The sequence below is a fragment of the Stigmatopora nigra genome, chromosome 22 (assembly GCF_051989575.1).
Source record: "Stigmatopora nigra isolate UIUO_SnigA chromosome 22, RoL_Snig_1.1, whole genome shotgun sequence".
In the NCBI taxonomy this organism is placed as follows: domain Eukaryota; kingdom Metazoa; phylum Chordata; class Actinopteri; order Syngnathiformes; family Syngnathidae; genus Stigmatopora; species Stigmatopora nigra.
In genome coordinates this window covers 5594519-5607055 of record NC_135529.1, presented here as the reverse complement: position 1 = coordinate 5607055, position 12537 = coordinate 5594519, and the positions used below count along the sequence as shown (strand labels likewise).

Sequence of the window (12537 nt, the reverse complement as noted above, 5' to 3'; positions counted from 1 at the left end):
AATAAAAAATATGTGTAAATAAAATATAAAAATAGACCTAAAGGGATGCCGTTTCAAAACGTCATCCTACGTAATCATTATCACGTTTGGTCAGACATCACAAATATAAGCCTAGATGTCGCAAGGTAGAGTCGAGGCCATACGTAAGTAGCGGCCATCTTGCCACGGAAAACTACTACTTGTTTATTATCCTTTAATTATTAGTATGTAGGAAAAAGAAAAATACAAGGGCAATGATACGTAAAGTTTTTCACTTGTTTTTAATAACAAATATTTAAAGTATCAAAAAATGCATTTTTACACTCAATCTACAGATGGATTCTATAAAAACAAAAATAAAACAGTGCATAAACATGAGCCTCATTATTTGTGGATGTCAACAGCATCTGTCATCTGGGTGTGTACATAGCATGTTTCTATAACATATGTACCGAGTAAATCTACCCTCAGGATAATAGCTCTTCCTAATAAATAAATAACTATCTTTAAAAACTCTAAAAAGTCACTCTTCGCAATCTATTCTTAAAATTACAGAGAAATATCCCAAGCCTGCCGGATTTGTCTCCAAGGAGTACTAAGAACTGAAGCTGCCATTAAAAGGAAGACCAAGGTTAGGCCCATTGCCAAAGCATGGGAATGAGGCTCACCTGAAAAAGAAAAAAAATCCAATCTAACACAATGTTCTTTTTAAAAATATACACAGCTGTCTTCCAATAAAAACATGAGCTGTATGCAGTGAAACTCTTACCAGTGTAATATTTGGTCAAGGGGAAAGCCAGCTGAGGCCAGCATACATCATTTTTGTCACAATCATACTCAGTAAAGTTTATCCGGAACCTGAAATATAAGAAGATTGCAGAAATAACTCAACCTACACATGCAAGGGTTAGGCTCCATGCAAAAATATTCAATAATGTAATACTTTATCCAACATAATGATAATTGATAGATGTTATTACCTGTTTTTTGGTGGTCCAGTAAATATTGGAATGTCAATAAAGGTCACTGACGAAGTGACATGAAACAACTGGGCTTCTGTGAGATCAGCACAAACATCACCACCTCCACAGTCCAATGTCCAAGTCGATAGCGTGGACCTTAAAATATTCAAAAATAATAAATATGTCATTTAAGTCACCTTAATTTATATTGCGACTATCTATACAGACCGAACTTGTATGTCTTGAATCATCCTTTGTCCATTTCCTTCAGTCATTCCAGCAATGAAACTCCAAATTTGAATATGGGTATGGGATGGAATTCCACTGCATGACCCATCTCCATCTCCCAATGCATTGCTTGAATTTTCAACTAATATTTAAATGACAATGAAGAAAAAAGGTAGTTCATTCAATTAGGTCATGCATAGATATGACTCATTGTACTAATTAAAGCATGCTGCACACAAATAGAGCAACAGTGACTCCTAGTGTTCGTACATGGAACAACAACAACAGAAGTACCCCCCCTACTCCACATGCAGTATATTGTGCTTCAGTATATCAAACCACCGCACCGGTCGGTGTGCAGTGGGCCTAAATGACACTTCTTCATCCGTACTTACATTGTATTTGGACCCAGTCTGATTCTATTTCAGAATTTGGGTTTCCAGTTTTGGCAACATATGTAGCTGTGACCAAGGTTTCCTGCAGGGAACCAACAGTGTCTCTGTGGGAGACAATACATTCCGCGTTGCTTGAGGGCATTTACTAGGGATTATTCAATAGTACTTGCTGAATAAGATCATGTGTTTTACCTGAGGAGATCACACTGAGTCAGGTTTTGTAGGCTGACAAACAATTGACATCCTGATGTGGAATTTTCAGCAAACATAACTGGTCGTTTCTCAGCAATGTGACACAGCCCGTTAAGAACTTTACAGCAAAATAAAGTAGTCTTTCGTTAGTTGAGTAATTAAAAGCATTTACTCTATTATATGAATTACCTAATTGCTAATTATGAATAATAAACAAAGTGTAATGTCATTTACCTGGTTTCCAGAGATTGATTGATGTCCTCTGCACGGAGAAATTATGTTGTGTGTTCTCAATTCCAGCAATGACAGGTTTTCCTACCTGATAACCTGAAATTCAACATTCTTGTGTATCAGCAAGCCAAATCTTATTTGATAAAGCAAAAAGAAAGTTTAAAGCACTCTTACCTGGATTCCCTGAGTTGGCCTCTTCCATATTTTCTCTTGTCACGAAAACAGCAGAATACCTTGTGGTTATCTCCACTGGAGGGGAAATTCAATAAGAACCCAAGACCAAAAAAAAAAAAAAAATAGAACAAGTAAATAAAAGATGGGAATGTTCTGGACACATACCACTTCCTTTAAATATTAACTTCCCAATGGAGCGTCTCAGGGTGATATTTGTGATGATGTTTCCTTTCCAATGGAATGTGTAATCCAAAGCCAAAGTCACACTTTCACATACATGGTCTCTATCTGAAGGGAAATAAATCAACATGGACACGAGTCAGTATGGTGATGGATGATACTGTCCAGAATATTTGTACCTGGCCCAAAAGCTGTACTTGAAAGAAAATGACTCAAATCCTTTACTACTTCATCCATCACAACTACTGTGACATCACCTATAGAAAAAAGAAATAATATGATCAAAGCATAATAAGACACAATGTTACAGTTCTTCAAGCATTAAATACTTACCCCCTTTCCCATCGTTTACATGAATGCTCAGGTCGGAGTGTAGTGTTTGTAAAGGGAAAGAATTTGGACAAGAATCCAGCACGGTAACACATTGGAAACTAAAATTCTCCAAAAAGGCAACTGGGGCATTGTTTAGACAGTGTCCAATGGCCATCTGTGTACAAAACAGAGTTTTGTTAACTTTGGTAACATCAACAGAAACACAAAACCTATAACTGTTACTAATAAATCAGATGATACTAACCTGTGGAATAGTGAACAATTGATCCTCCAAAGTAAAAATGGGGTTTCCTTGTTTGTAAGTGTTAAAAACCGGTGGAGACAAAATAGGTTTTTGGAAGGAGGGACGAGGCTTTGGTATGCTAAAAAAAAAAAATCAATAAATATATAAATAATAGGTGAATTGAAAAAAAATACCATCATTTAATTTTTTTTTTTTTAAACATTCAATAATTTCCTACATTGTGTCTCCATGATAAAAGTGCCCCAAGTATGGGTTGTTTTCAGGTGGAGAGATGACACACAGAAATCGAAACCACTCAGGAGCGTCCTCTCTATGTGCAGAACAATGATAGTCTGGAAGAGAAGAGAGTTGCCCACCAAAAGGTCCTGGGAAACAGTGAGACTCAAACAGCTTTAACAGTTCACTCGAACAGTCCTGTTGAAATAAAAACAAACATGAATAAATAAAGATATATAGATACAGCAGCAGGCCAAATTCATAGGCACCTTGTCACAGCAGCAGCGAATATCACACATTCCAGTAGTGAGGTCACAAGGACAGGAGCCCAGAGGGTCATACACTTGATTTGGGATGACCGTTTGATTGTCTACAATAAACAGGAGATAACTATTTATTGAGAAAGAAACATCTCTTGTACGACTAAGTCTTGACTGATTCAGAATCGTTACCTGGTCCGTGATAAGGAAGTCTCAAATGAGCATGAATCTTGGCCTGGATCAGTAACGATGTCTTAACTACGTTATTCACACATGCGGAGACCCGTAGGCTCTCCAAGACACACAATGATTTTGAACAGCAATCTGTTTCATTTTCACCGCAGAAATGTAGACTTTTATTCAGTCGCAAATGTACCCGGAGTGCATTCTGTGGAACACAAAAATAAAACATGAAAAAAAAGTTGAGGCACATCAAAGTAAATCCAAGTCAGGACAAATTAAACAACTTCCTTTACATGTTCAATTGTGTTTTTCAAGATCATTTAAATGAGACGACTAGTACTGATTTTGTAATACTGTAAAGAAGCTGAACACTTTTCCTACCGTTCCAACTAATTCTTTCGTGACAATCCACTGTGTTTCTTCGGGTTCACACGATGGAGGGCCAATGCTACCTGGAAATAAACAGAGTGTCAGCAATCGTTTCTATCTTAGTTCAAAATGAAAATATTTCATAAAATCTTGTTCTTTGTACCTGTTACATTAGATGCAAACACATAGAGCAGATTCAAAGACACCTCTGTCAAGTTTCCAAGTAAAAGAGATGTGATCTTCGGTCCTGTTGCAATGATGGATGATGGCTGGAAAACTTATGAGAAGGGATTTTTTTACTCAGCATATAGCCAGATATATCATTAAAGCATTTTAATGTACTTCCAGCTGAAAAATGCAATTTCTTACCATGTGTGCTGATGCCAGCCCAGCAAACCATATAGAAAAATAGGATCGACACCGCCACCTTTGCCATTCTAGCCAAGGTATTTTGCGAATGTTTGTGATGAAGATTCAAACTTCACCCATTGAGTCGAAAACATGCCTACAAAACTGTTACTATGTTGAATTCAACCACGCTGTTTGCAGTTCCATAGTGCGCATCCATTAAAACGAAAACACTGTGACGTATATTATTAAGCGACTTTACCATGTCAACACGCAGCTTTAGCAAATTGTTTTCAGCTAAACGTTAGTATAAAACATTTTGAGGCAAAAAAAGAAGCTAAATACAGATTTTACCAAGAAAGATATTTGACAACATCACCAATTTCCAGGGGTAACAAAAAATTGTGGGTTTTATGGGAAGAAAATGACACTTCGCGCAGACTCCGGTACTGGTTGCTGATTGGTTGTCGCATCTATGGGCTGGTTCGGGAACTGCGCAGAAACAATCTAGTGACGTGGAGAATCTACCAGCGACCTCCGCTAAAACTTTGAAAACTATGGAGAAATTGCGCAGCAAATTGATTGCCGGTGGAGAGTGACCCAAATAATTGAGGGCACTTGGTATTTTGTCGATCTTTGAAGGGAAATATTTTTAGATCCATCAAACAAAGGCGAATAGCCTTTAGCTGATAAGACGATGGAGAGCGGCTCTGTATGGAAAGCGTAAGGAAGTTAAGTAAGTCAAGTGTATCGGTATCGCAGGATTCAAACTATGACACCGGTTGAACCGGACACAACTAGCTGGAATTTAAAGAACAGTAAATGTTTTTGAACAGTTCATCACTTGCTAACATTAGCCACTCTGTGGAGAAGTAAGATCGCAAGCTGTCAAAATGGGCTCTCTGTTGCGGGGTGAAGAAATGTGTTTGGCCCAACTATTTCTCCAGTCCGGATCCGCCTACGACTGCATCGGTGATCTTGGAGAAGTGGGGATAGTAGAATTCAGGGATGTAAGTACCCAAACACTTTAGATCTGCTCTGAAATTGTTCTGATAACCTTAAGACCACTAAGATCGCACTCCTTGCCAATTTGCATGTCATGTTTAAATACGTGTTGATCTCCTGTGCCTGTTTCAGCTCAATCCCAGTGTCAATGCATTCCAACGAAAATATGTAAATGAAATCAAAAGGTGTGAAGAGATGGAGAGGATCCTTGGTATGTATGCAAATGCTGATATGTAATATAACGCCAAAGGGATAAAGTTGTCATCAGACTGATGTGATTGTGAAAAGCCATTTATTAGATTAGTGGGATAAATTGAACATATGAAAGTAATAGAATGCCGTAATTTAATTCAAAGCAGAATTCAGTATAAAGTTGTAATTGCCTAGAAAGTAGTAATACAGTTAACAATAGTGTCTTCTCATTTTAATCACTGGAAATTCCATGACTGTAGTGAGGACAAATGTCATCCCGTGTTCAACGAATTGAATGTTACGGCTTTTAACTTAATTTTTAGTCTTTGATTCAGTCAAGATTAGAGAATTACTCCAGGAAGTGTGTGAGTCCTTCCTTTTAAACACTGGAAATACTAATAACATTTGGAGAATGAACAATAGCTTTACCATATTGAGTTTAAATGGGTTTCTTCTCAACAGGATACCTGCTGAGGGAAATTAAGAAAGCTGACATTTCATTGCCAGAGGTTGACGTCAATCCTTTGGTTCCTTTACCGAAGCACGTGATGGCTATCATGGTAGGACGAAGATATGTGCTACACATTTGACGAGTGACACTGCTTCATGTTCTATATGTGTTTTTCCAGGAGCAACTACAAAGACTGGAAGTAGAGTTAAGTGAAGTCATGAGGAATAAAGAAAGACTGCAGAAGAATCTATTGGAGCTTACAGAATACACACACATGCTTCGCATCAGTTGTAATTTTGTGCAGAGAAGTGCTGAGGTGTGTGAGCAACACTTTAGTCGGTTGTGCTGACTACACTTACATTTTTCTTAGTTTGGTTTGCACTTTTTTTAAGCACGCTGTTTGATAATACTGGGGAAATTGCTGTTTCTTATCTTTTGTACTTTGGTTTTGTTTTGCTTTTTCTCCAGAGAGAGCAGGTGCAAGTCACATATGAGGAGTTCCCTTTCTTAGAAAAAGACACAATGATGGATTACAGCAGTATGCAGAGGCTGGGAGCCAAACTGGGGTAACATTTAAATTCTGTTGGGTATATATTACATGGTTTGTAATATATTACAATATATTGGACCCATATAATAATTGTTGTTATTACATCTTATCCATTTGTGGTGTAATGCCTCTAGTTCACATACTTGCAAGGGGATCGATAACTATTTGTTGCCCCATTTGCAATTGTGCTAATGTACGTAAATGGATCAGTAGCATAAGAGAAACGTGCTCCTATACATCGTCAATGTTGTCTTTATTACCTCACAGTTTTATTTCTGGGCTCATCCAGAGGGCAAAGATCGAAGCTTTTGAGCGTATGCTGTGGCGAGTGTGTAAAGGCTTCACCATTCTCAGTTATGCTGAAGTCGAGGAGTATCTTGACGATCCTGACACTGTAAGTTCTCATAGGGGCTTTTGTTAGACGCTTGCCTGCACCGTTATACACCGCAATGTCCTGAATAAGATTGTAAAAAACAATTGTGATATTTTCAAATGAAGACCTTTTTGCATGTCTACAGGGCGAGCCCACCAAAAATGTTGTGTTCTTGATCTCATACTGGGGAGAACAGATTGGCCATAAAGTAAAGAAGATTTGTGACTGGTAACGCTGGACACAACTGCATTCTTTTTCTCATGTCACATTTAACTCATACCTGCTCTCTTTCTGTTCTAGTTACCACTGCCATGTGTATCCCTATCCTAGTAGCAATGAGGAGAGGAATAACGTTGTCCAAGGATTAAATACACGCATTCAAGACCTGCACACTGTATGTCATATACACGTTATTTCAGCAATTACTACCCTATTAGCATTGTGAAGGCAAATTCCTTATAAATACCCCTTTCAATGTAACTTGAAAACACAGTGATCATGAGCATATTAAGAGGACCCTTGTCGGAACATCAAATTTTCTCCATACTCCCAGTATAGACAGAAAAGTAGCCACAAAGAGGCTTTTTGAAATGATTAACCAATTTCCTCTGAGTTAGCAAGTTAGGAGGGTTTCTTTGGTCGGGTCACTGCTTCGTGAATAGTTTGCTAGCTTTAAGCCAGTGTAACTGAAAAATCCAATTGCTTTCACTCTCAGTAGCACATGATCACCATGGGATCCTGGCTAGCATTTTTTGCACCTATTTGAACTCTGTGGCCTGACCATGTATTGCAAACATCCCACAGTTTTGGGATCGAAAAATGAATGAATGAATGGACTCTTGAGGCCTCTTTTGTTGTTGTTATCTACAGGTACTTCATAGAACTGAAGATTACTTGAAGCAGGTCCTGTTAAAGGCCTCCGAATCAGTCTATACATGGGTCATGCAGGTCAAAAAGATGAAAGCTGTCTACTACATTCTCAACCAGTGTAGTTTTGATGTCACCAACAAGTGTCTGATTGCGGAAGTTTGGTGTCCTGTCGATGAGCTTCCCACCCTCAAAAGAGCACTCGAAGATGGATCGGTAAAGAAACCCTAGTTATAGAGTTTTATTACTAATTGCAGTTTATCTCAAAAATTGTGTTTACATGTTTGTATTTTCATTATAATTATTTATACTGGGTGTTTAAGATTGTTGATGTCTTGATAGAGAAAAAGTGGATCAACAGTTCCTTCCTTTGTCAATCGCATTCCTACAAATGAAACTCCACCAACCCTGATAAGGTCCAATAAGTTCACCGTTGGCTTCCAGAATATAGTAGATGCTTATGGAGTGGGCACATACAGGGAAGTTAATCCTGGTAAGTGGGTCTCTGTTGAATTTTTTAAATGTTATTATCTATGAAAAATCATGGGTCTTGTTTATTTCAATTACAGGCCCAAAATTTAAGAGGTATTTCTGCATGTATTGTTTTTTTTTTCTAATTCTGCTCTTTTGTTTTTGTAGCTCCTTTTACAATCATTACGTTCCCCTTTCTGTTTGCTGTAATGTTTGGAGACATGGGTCATGGTCTTCTTATGGCTGCCTTTGCTTTTTGGATGGTGTTGTGTGAGAACAACCGCAAGCTCAAGAATACCAGGAATGAGGTAAGTTGCTTTTAAACCTGTGATCTCATCCAGATAACACTGGTATGTAACTAAATAATTTGGTGGTCACATGCAGATTTGGAACACGTTTTTTGAGGGTCGTTACATCATCCTAATGATGGGCCTCTTCTCTGTTTACACTGGCCTGATATACAATGATTGCTTCTCCAAATCTATTAACATCTTCGGTTCAGGATGGAGTGTCAAAGCCATGTTTACAGCAAAGGCATGGAAGTAAGTTTCCAGCAGAGATAATAGCATACTGTGAAAAGCTTATATTTGCTATGTTGGAATATCCGTTAATCATGCTTCTAACCTACAATGGTTGTTTAATCTTCTCCAAATAGTGACACAGATGTCAAAAGGAATGGCTTTCTTTCTCTGGATCCAAATGTCACTGGAGTGTTCAGTGGACCATATCCCATTGGAATTGACCCAGTAAGTGGACAGTAGTGCTAGATGATTTCACGATATATAGTGCCAAAATAATATACAACTATTGGCATTTTACCTGTGTGTCATCGTGTAATTTAAACAGATTTGCATTCCACATTTGTGTGATTCCATATACTTACCGTAATAGTGCTACAAAATCATGTCAAGATCCCCCTTGCTCCACTTGATAGTTAGTTTCCCCTCAAAAATTTGCCAAATAGTTGAAAAGAGTTGTTTTCAAACAGAGCAAGTCATGTAACACACACAGTCCAGTGGGGCTTATGCAGTGTATGAATAAATCATATTTGAAGGGTGCGGTTTATAGTTGGGTACTGTTTATAGTACATTTTTTTAAATTACTTGTAACTGCTTTGTGCATCCTGCCACTTTTGTGTAATGCAATAATATGTTTCTCTTATTTAAGATCTGGAACTTGGCAACGAACCGTCTTACATTTCTGAACTCCTATAAAATGAAAATGTCAGTCATATTGGGAATAATTCACATGAGCTTTGGGGTAATCCTCAGCACTTTGAATCACTTGTAAGTATTATATCATAATCTTGACATCATGTGAACAAAAACTATAGGATGTGATCGTTTGCCTACCTTTTATTTCAAAACCAGGCACTTCAGGAGAAGGTACAATTTGTACTTGGTCTTTCTCCCTGAGATCCTGTTCCTGCTGTGCCTCTTTGGATACCTGGTGTTTATGATACTTTACAAGTGGTTCTTCTTCTCTGCCAAAAACTCCAGGCAGGCTCCTAGCATCCTCATTCATTTTATCAACATGTTCCTCATGCAAGGTGACTCAGTTCAACCCCTCTTCCCTGGACAGGTGAGAAAGAAAAAATTACACAATTATTGATTGTAATTAATCAGCCCTCAGACTAAAAATCAGAAATATGGCTACGGGTAAAACAAGAACAAAGTATTTGAGACTTCACAGTAGATGATCAAGAAATTCATATTGTTTGTGTTTACAGATTGGCTTGCAGAGGTTTCTGGTAGTCATTGCTGTGCTCTCAGTTCCTGTCTTGCTTCTTGGGAAGCCACTCTACCTATATTGGCTTCATAATGGAAGCCATCAGCTGAAAATGTACAGGGTGAGTGAAGAGATTATTTGCTAAACAACTTGCCTGCATGGATGTATCAGCAAGTGTCTTGGTGTCATGTTCTTTCACAGGGTTACGAGCGTGTACGTCACAATAGTGAAGAGGAGCTTTTCCTGTTGCGGACTCATGACATTGAAGAGGGTAGCAATCACGCTGACCTCTCCTCTAGTGGAGAGCAGCACCCTGAGAAGGTCAGCATAGTCAGTTTCTGCAGCCTAACAAAACACACGGACCGAACCAACCAATAAAGTACCTTTTTGTTTTTGTTATAACAGTTTGACTTGGGAGATGAGTTTCTACACCAGGCCATCCACACTATCGAGTATTGCTTGGGGTGCATTTCCAATACGGCTTCATACCTCAGGCTCTGGGCTCTGAGTCTTGCACATGCCCGTAAGTCTGATGCTTAATAATCTGGCTAGTACAGTCACCCGAGTACATTGGAAATTCTAAATTCACATTGGTACCCCCAAAAAAATGGATTGAAGATAATCACATTTTACACCTTTTAAAAGTAGACCTTTTTTTCTGCACACAGAGCTATCTGAGGTGCTGTGGGCCATGGTGATGCGAGTGGGGCTACGAATGGAATCAATGCTTGGGGTTCTATTTTTAGTGCCAGTGTTTGGCATATTTGCCGTTCTCACTGTGTCCATCTTGCTTGTAATGGAGGGCTTGTCTGCTTTCTTGCATGCCCTTCGACTGCACTGGTAAGAAGCCACAAAGCAACGTCAGCACTTAAAAAAAAACATTTTTAATATGAATCTCATTTTTTTTCTTTCACAGGGTGGAGTTTCAGAATAAATTCTACAGTGGAACAGGTGTAAAGTTTTGTCCCTTTTCATTTTCTCTCCTGCCCTCCAACTTTGAGCAGGAAGGATTACTGTGAAGTAAAGGACATTTTCTTGGGTTATTTAAATCCAAACTGTGATTATTCCAGTGATTTCATGAACTGATTTGACCTGAACCCTTTATAACCATTTCCAAGTGTGCTGAACTGAAAAGGGGGGCCACAACAAACCACAGCATTTGAGAAAACTGCCAGAAAGAGATATACCAAAACTGCTGTTGTTTTATTTATATTTGTGTAGTAAATATCAAAGGCTGTTTTGTACCATTAGTATAATGATTCATTTTAGTTGAGCCAAAAATGTATTTGGAACCTGGATTTTTTTTTGTCCTGACTAAGTGGTTCTTAATTTCACTTCATTTTTTTATTTGTCCATCCAATCCTTTGGGGATTTCCCCTCAGGGATCGGAACAATTAATGTCATCTTTTCTCAATTTTCAATTTTGGCAGATTTGTTTTTCCATAACCTTCCAGAGAGCAAGTTTTCATTTAATAACTTTGTCTTGCCTTAAACAGTATCACCAAATAACACAATCTTCAGTTAGCCTTGTGGTTTTGACTTTTCATACCAAAACACTGCATATCATGTGATATATTTTCATGTTTGTAAATGAAAAGATTCTGCCTCATGGGAGACAGATGATGTTGATACTTGGACAGGATTATATTTTTTATTTATTTACTTTTAAAATGCTTCAGAATTAAAGATGAATGTACAGTTCTTTTTAATAAAATATTATTTAGTTTAGAGTCACAAGGTCGCCTTTAGCATTGTATGGATACAATAAGAACATCACACATTAATGAACATTTTATAGTCAAAGTGCTGCACTTTACCAAATGTGATTATGAAGTGAAGTCAGGCATTATGTTATTTGTTGCAATCATTATGCCTGGCCTTTGGAATTACTAAGGGCTGCTTTAGTGTTTATTTTCACTTTTTCACGTGATTGTTTTCCCATGTTCTCTGGCAATCATAATACTATAAGACACACCTGTTTTAAAAGCTTGTGATTTTTATCACTTGCATTGTTTAATTCAGTGCTCTTTAATGTCAAATTGTATTGCCATATTTTTCTGTGTCTTTTTTAAGTTCTTATCACTCCGTCTGGATTTTTGTCACAATTCTATGGTGATATAGTAGGTCTAACACGTTACATGATCTAATACAAAAAGGCTGAAGACAGCTTGATTCATTTCAAACATTTAATTTCATTTCATTAGAAAGATTTAATAAACTTATTTTTGCACCCCTTGTAATAGATATTTGCTATTTTTTAAACTATGTGACTGTTTGCAAACATGCTTGCTTCAATCATTTATAGTTGGAGAAACAAAAGAGTAAGATAAAGTTTTATCTCAAGGTAAAGTAGGCAAATGTATGCCTTTTAGTATTAATTTAATTTAAAGAAAAAATGCCACCAGACGAAATCAAATAAAGTAATGATCATATTTTATTTTTGGTAAGATGGCTTTTGAAAGGCATATTTCATCTAAATCCATATTATTAGATGACAGTTAAGCCTTTCTTCATAAATAAGAAAAGAGGAAGCAATAGCAAAACTACAGTTTCATGCACAGTTGCTGATCCAAGCTCAATTAAGCGAAGTTTAAGATTGACGGCAA

General features: G+C 37.6%; 2 protein-coding genes across 6 annotated transcripts; one reads left to right on the top strand and one right to left on the bottom strand.

The window, feature by feature from the left end:
- Nucleotides 1-241: 241 nt before the first annotated feature.
- On the bottom strand, nt 242-4778 carry LOC144215983 (tectonic-2-like). 3 transcript variants are annotated; one of them, XM_077745247.1, is made up of 19 exons: nt 4649-4778; nt 4316-4451; nt 4110-4223; nt 3959-4029; nt 3587-3782; nt 3404-3504; nt 3136-3332; nt 2919-3036; nt 2675-2828; nt 2521-2598; nt 2327-2449; nt 2162-2236; nt 1991-2083; nt 1757-1874; nt 1565-1668; nt 1170-1311; nt 960-1097; nt 749-837; nt 242-647 (listed from the first exon to the last, which is right to left on the bottom strand). In XM_077745247.1, the coding sequence occupies exons 2-19, from the start codon at nt 4380-4382 to the stop codon at nt 529-531; spliced, it is 2097 nt and encodes a 698-aa protein (XP_077601373.1). In that variant the 5' UTR covers nt 4383-4451; nt 4649-4778; the 3' UTR covers nt 242-528. The 3 variants fall into 3 exon arrangements, with proteins under 3 accessions (XP_077601373.1, XP_077601372.1, XP_077601371.1); XM_077745246.1 differs by having other exon boundaries at nt 4557-4719; XM_077745245.1 differs by having other exon boundaries at nt 4316-4720.
- LOC144215982 (V-type proton ATPase 116 kDa subunit a 2-like) lies at nt 4763-12171 on the top strand. 3 transcript variants are annotated; one of them, XM_077745242.1, is made up of 21 exons: nt 4763-5030; nt 5131-5304; nt 5432-5510; nt 5954-6051; nt 6121-6258; nt 6411-6508; nt 6760-6886; nt 7011-7093; nt 7166-7259; nt 7736-7948; nt 8075-8225; nt 8372-8511; nt 8588-8745; nt 8859-8949; nt 9371-9489; nt 9574-9784; nt 9933-10052; nt 10133-10252; nt 10337-10454; nt 10600-10771; nt 10848-12171. In XM_077745242.1, exons 2-21 carry the CDS (start codon nt 5188-5190, stop codon nt 10948-10950), a joined length of 2550 nt encoding a protein of 849 aa, XP_077601368.1. In that variant the 5' UTR covers nt 4763-5030; nt 5131-5187; the 3' UTR covers nt 10951-12171. The 3 variants fall into 3 exon arrangements, with proteins under 3 accessions (XP_077601368.1, XP_077601370.1, XP_077601367.1); XM_077745244.1 differs by having other exon boundaries at nt 5114-5304; XM_077745241.1 differs by having other exon boundaries at nt 4763-5304.
- Nucleotides 12172-12537: the final 366 nt, after the last annotated feature.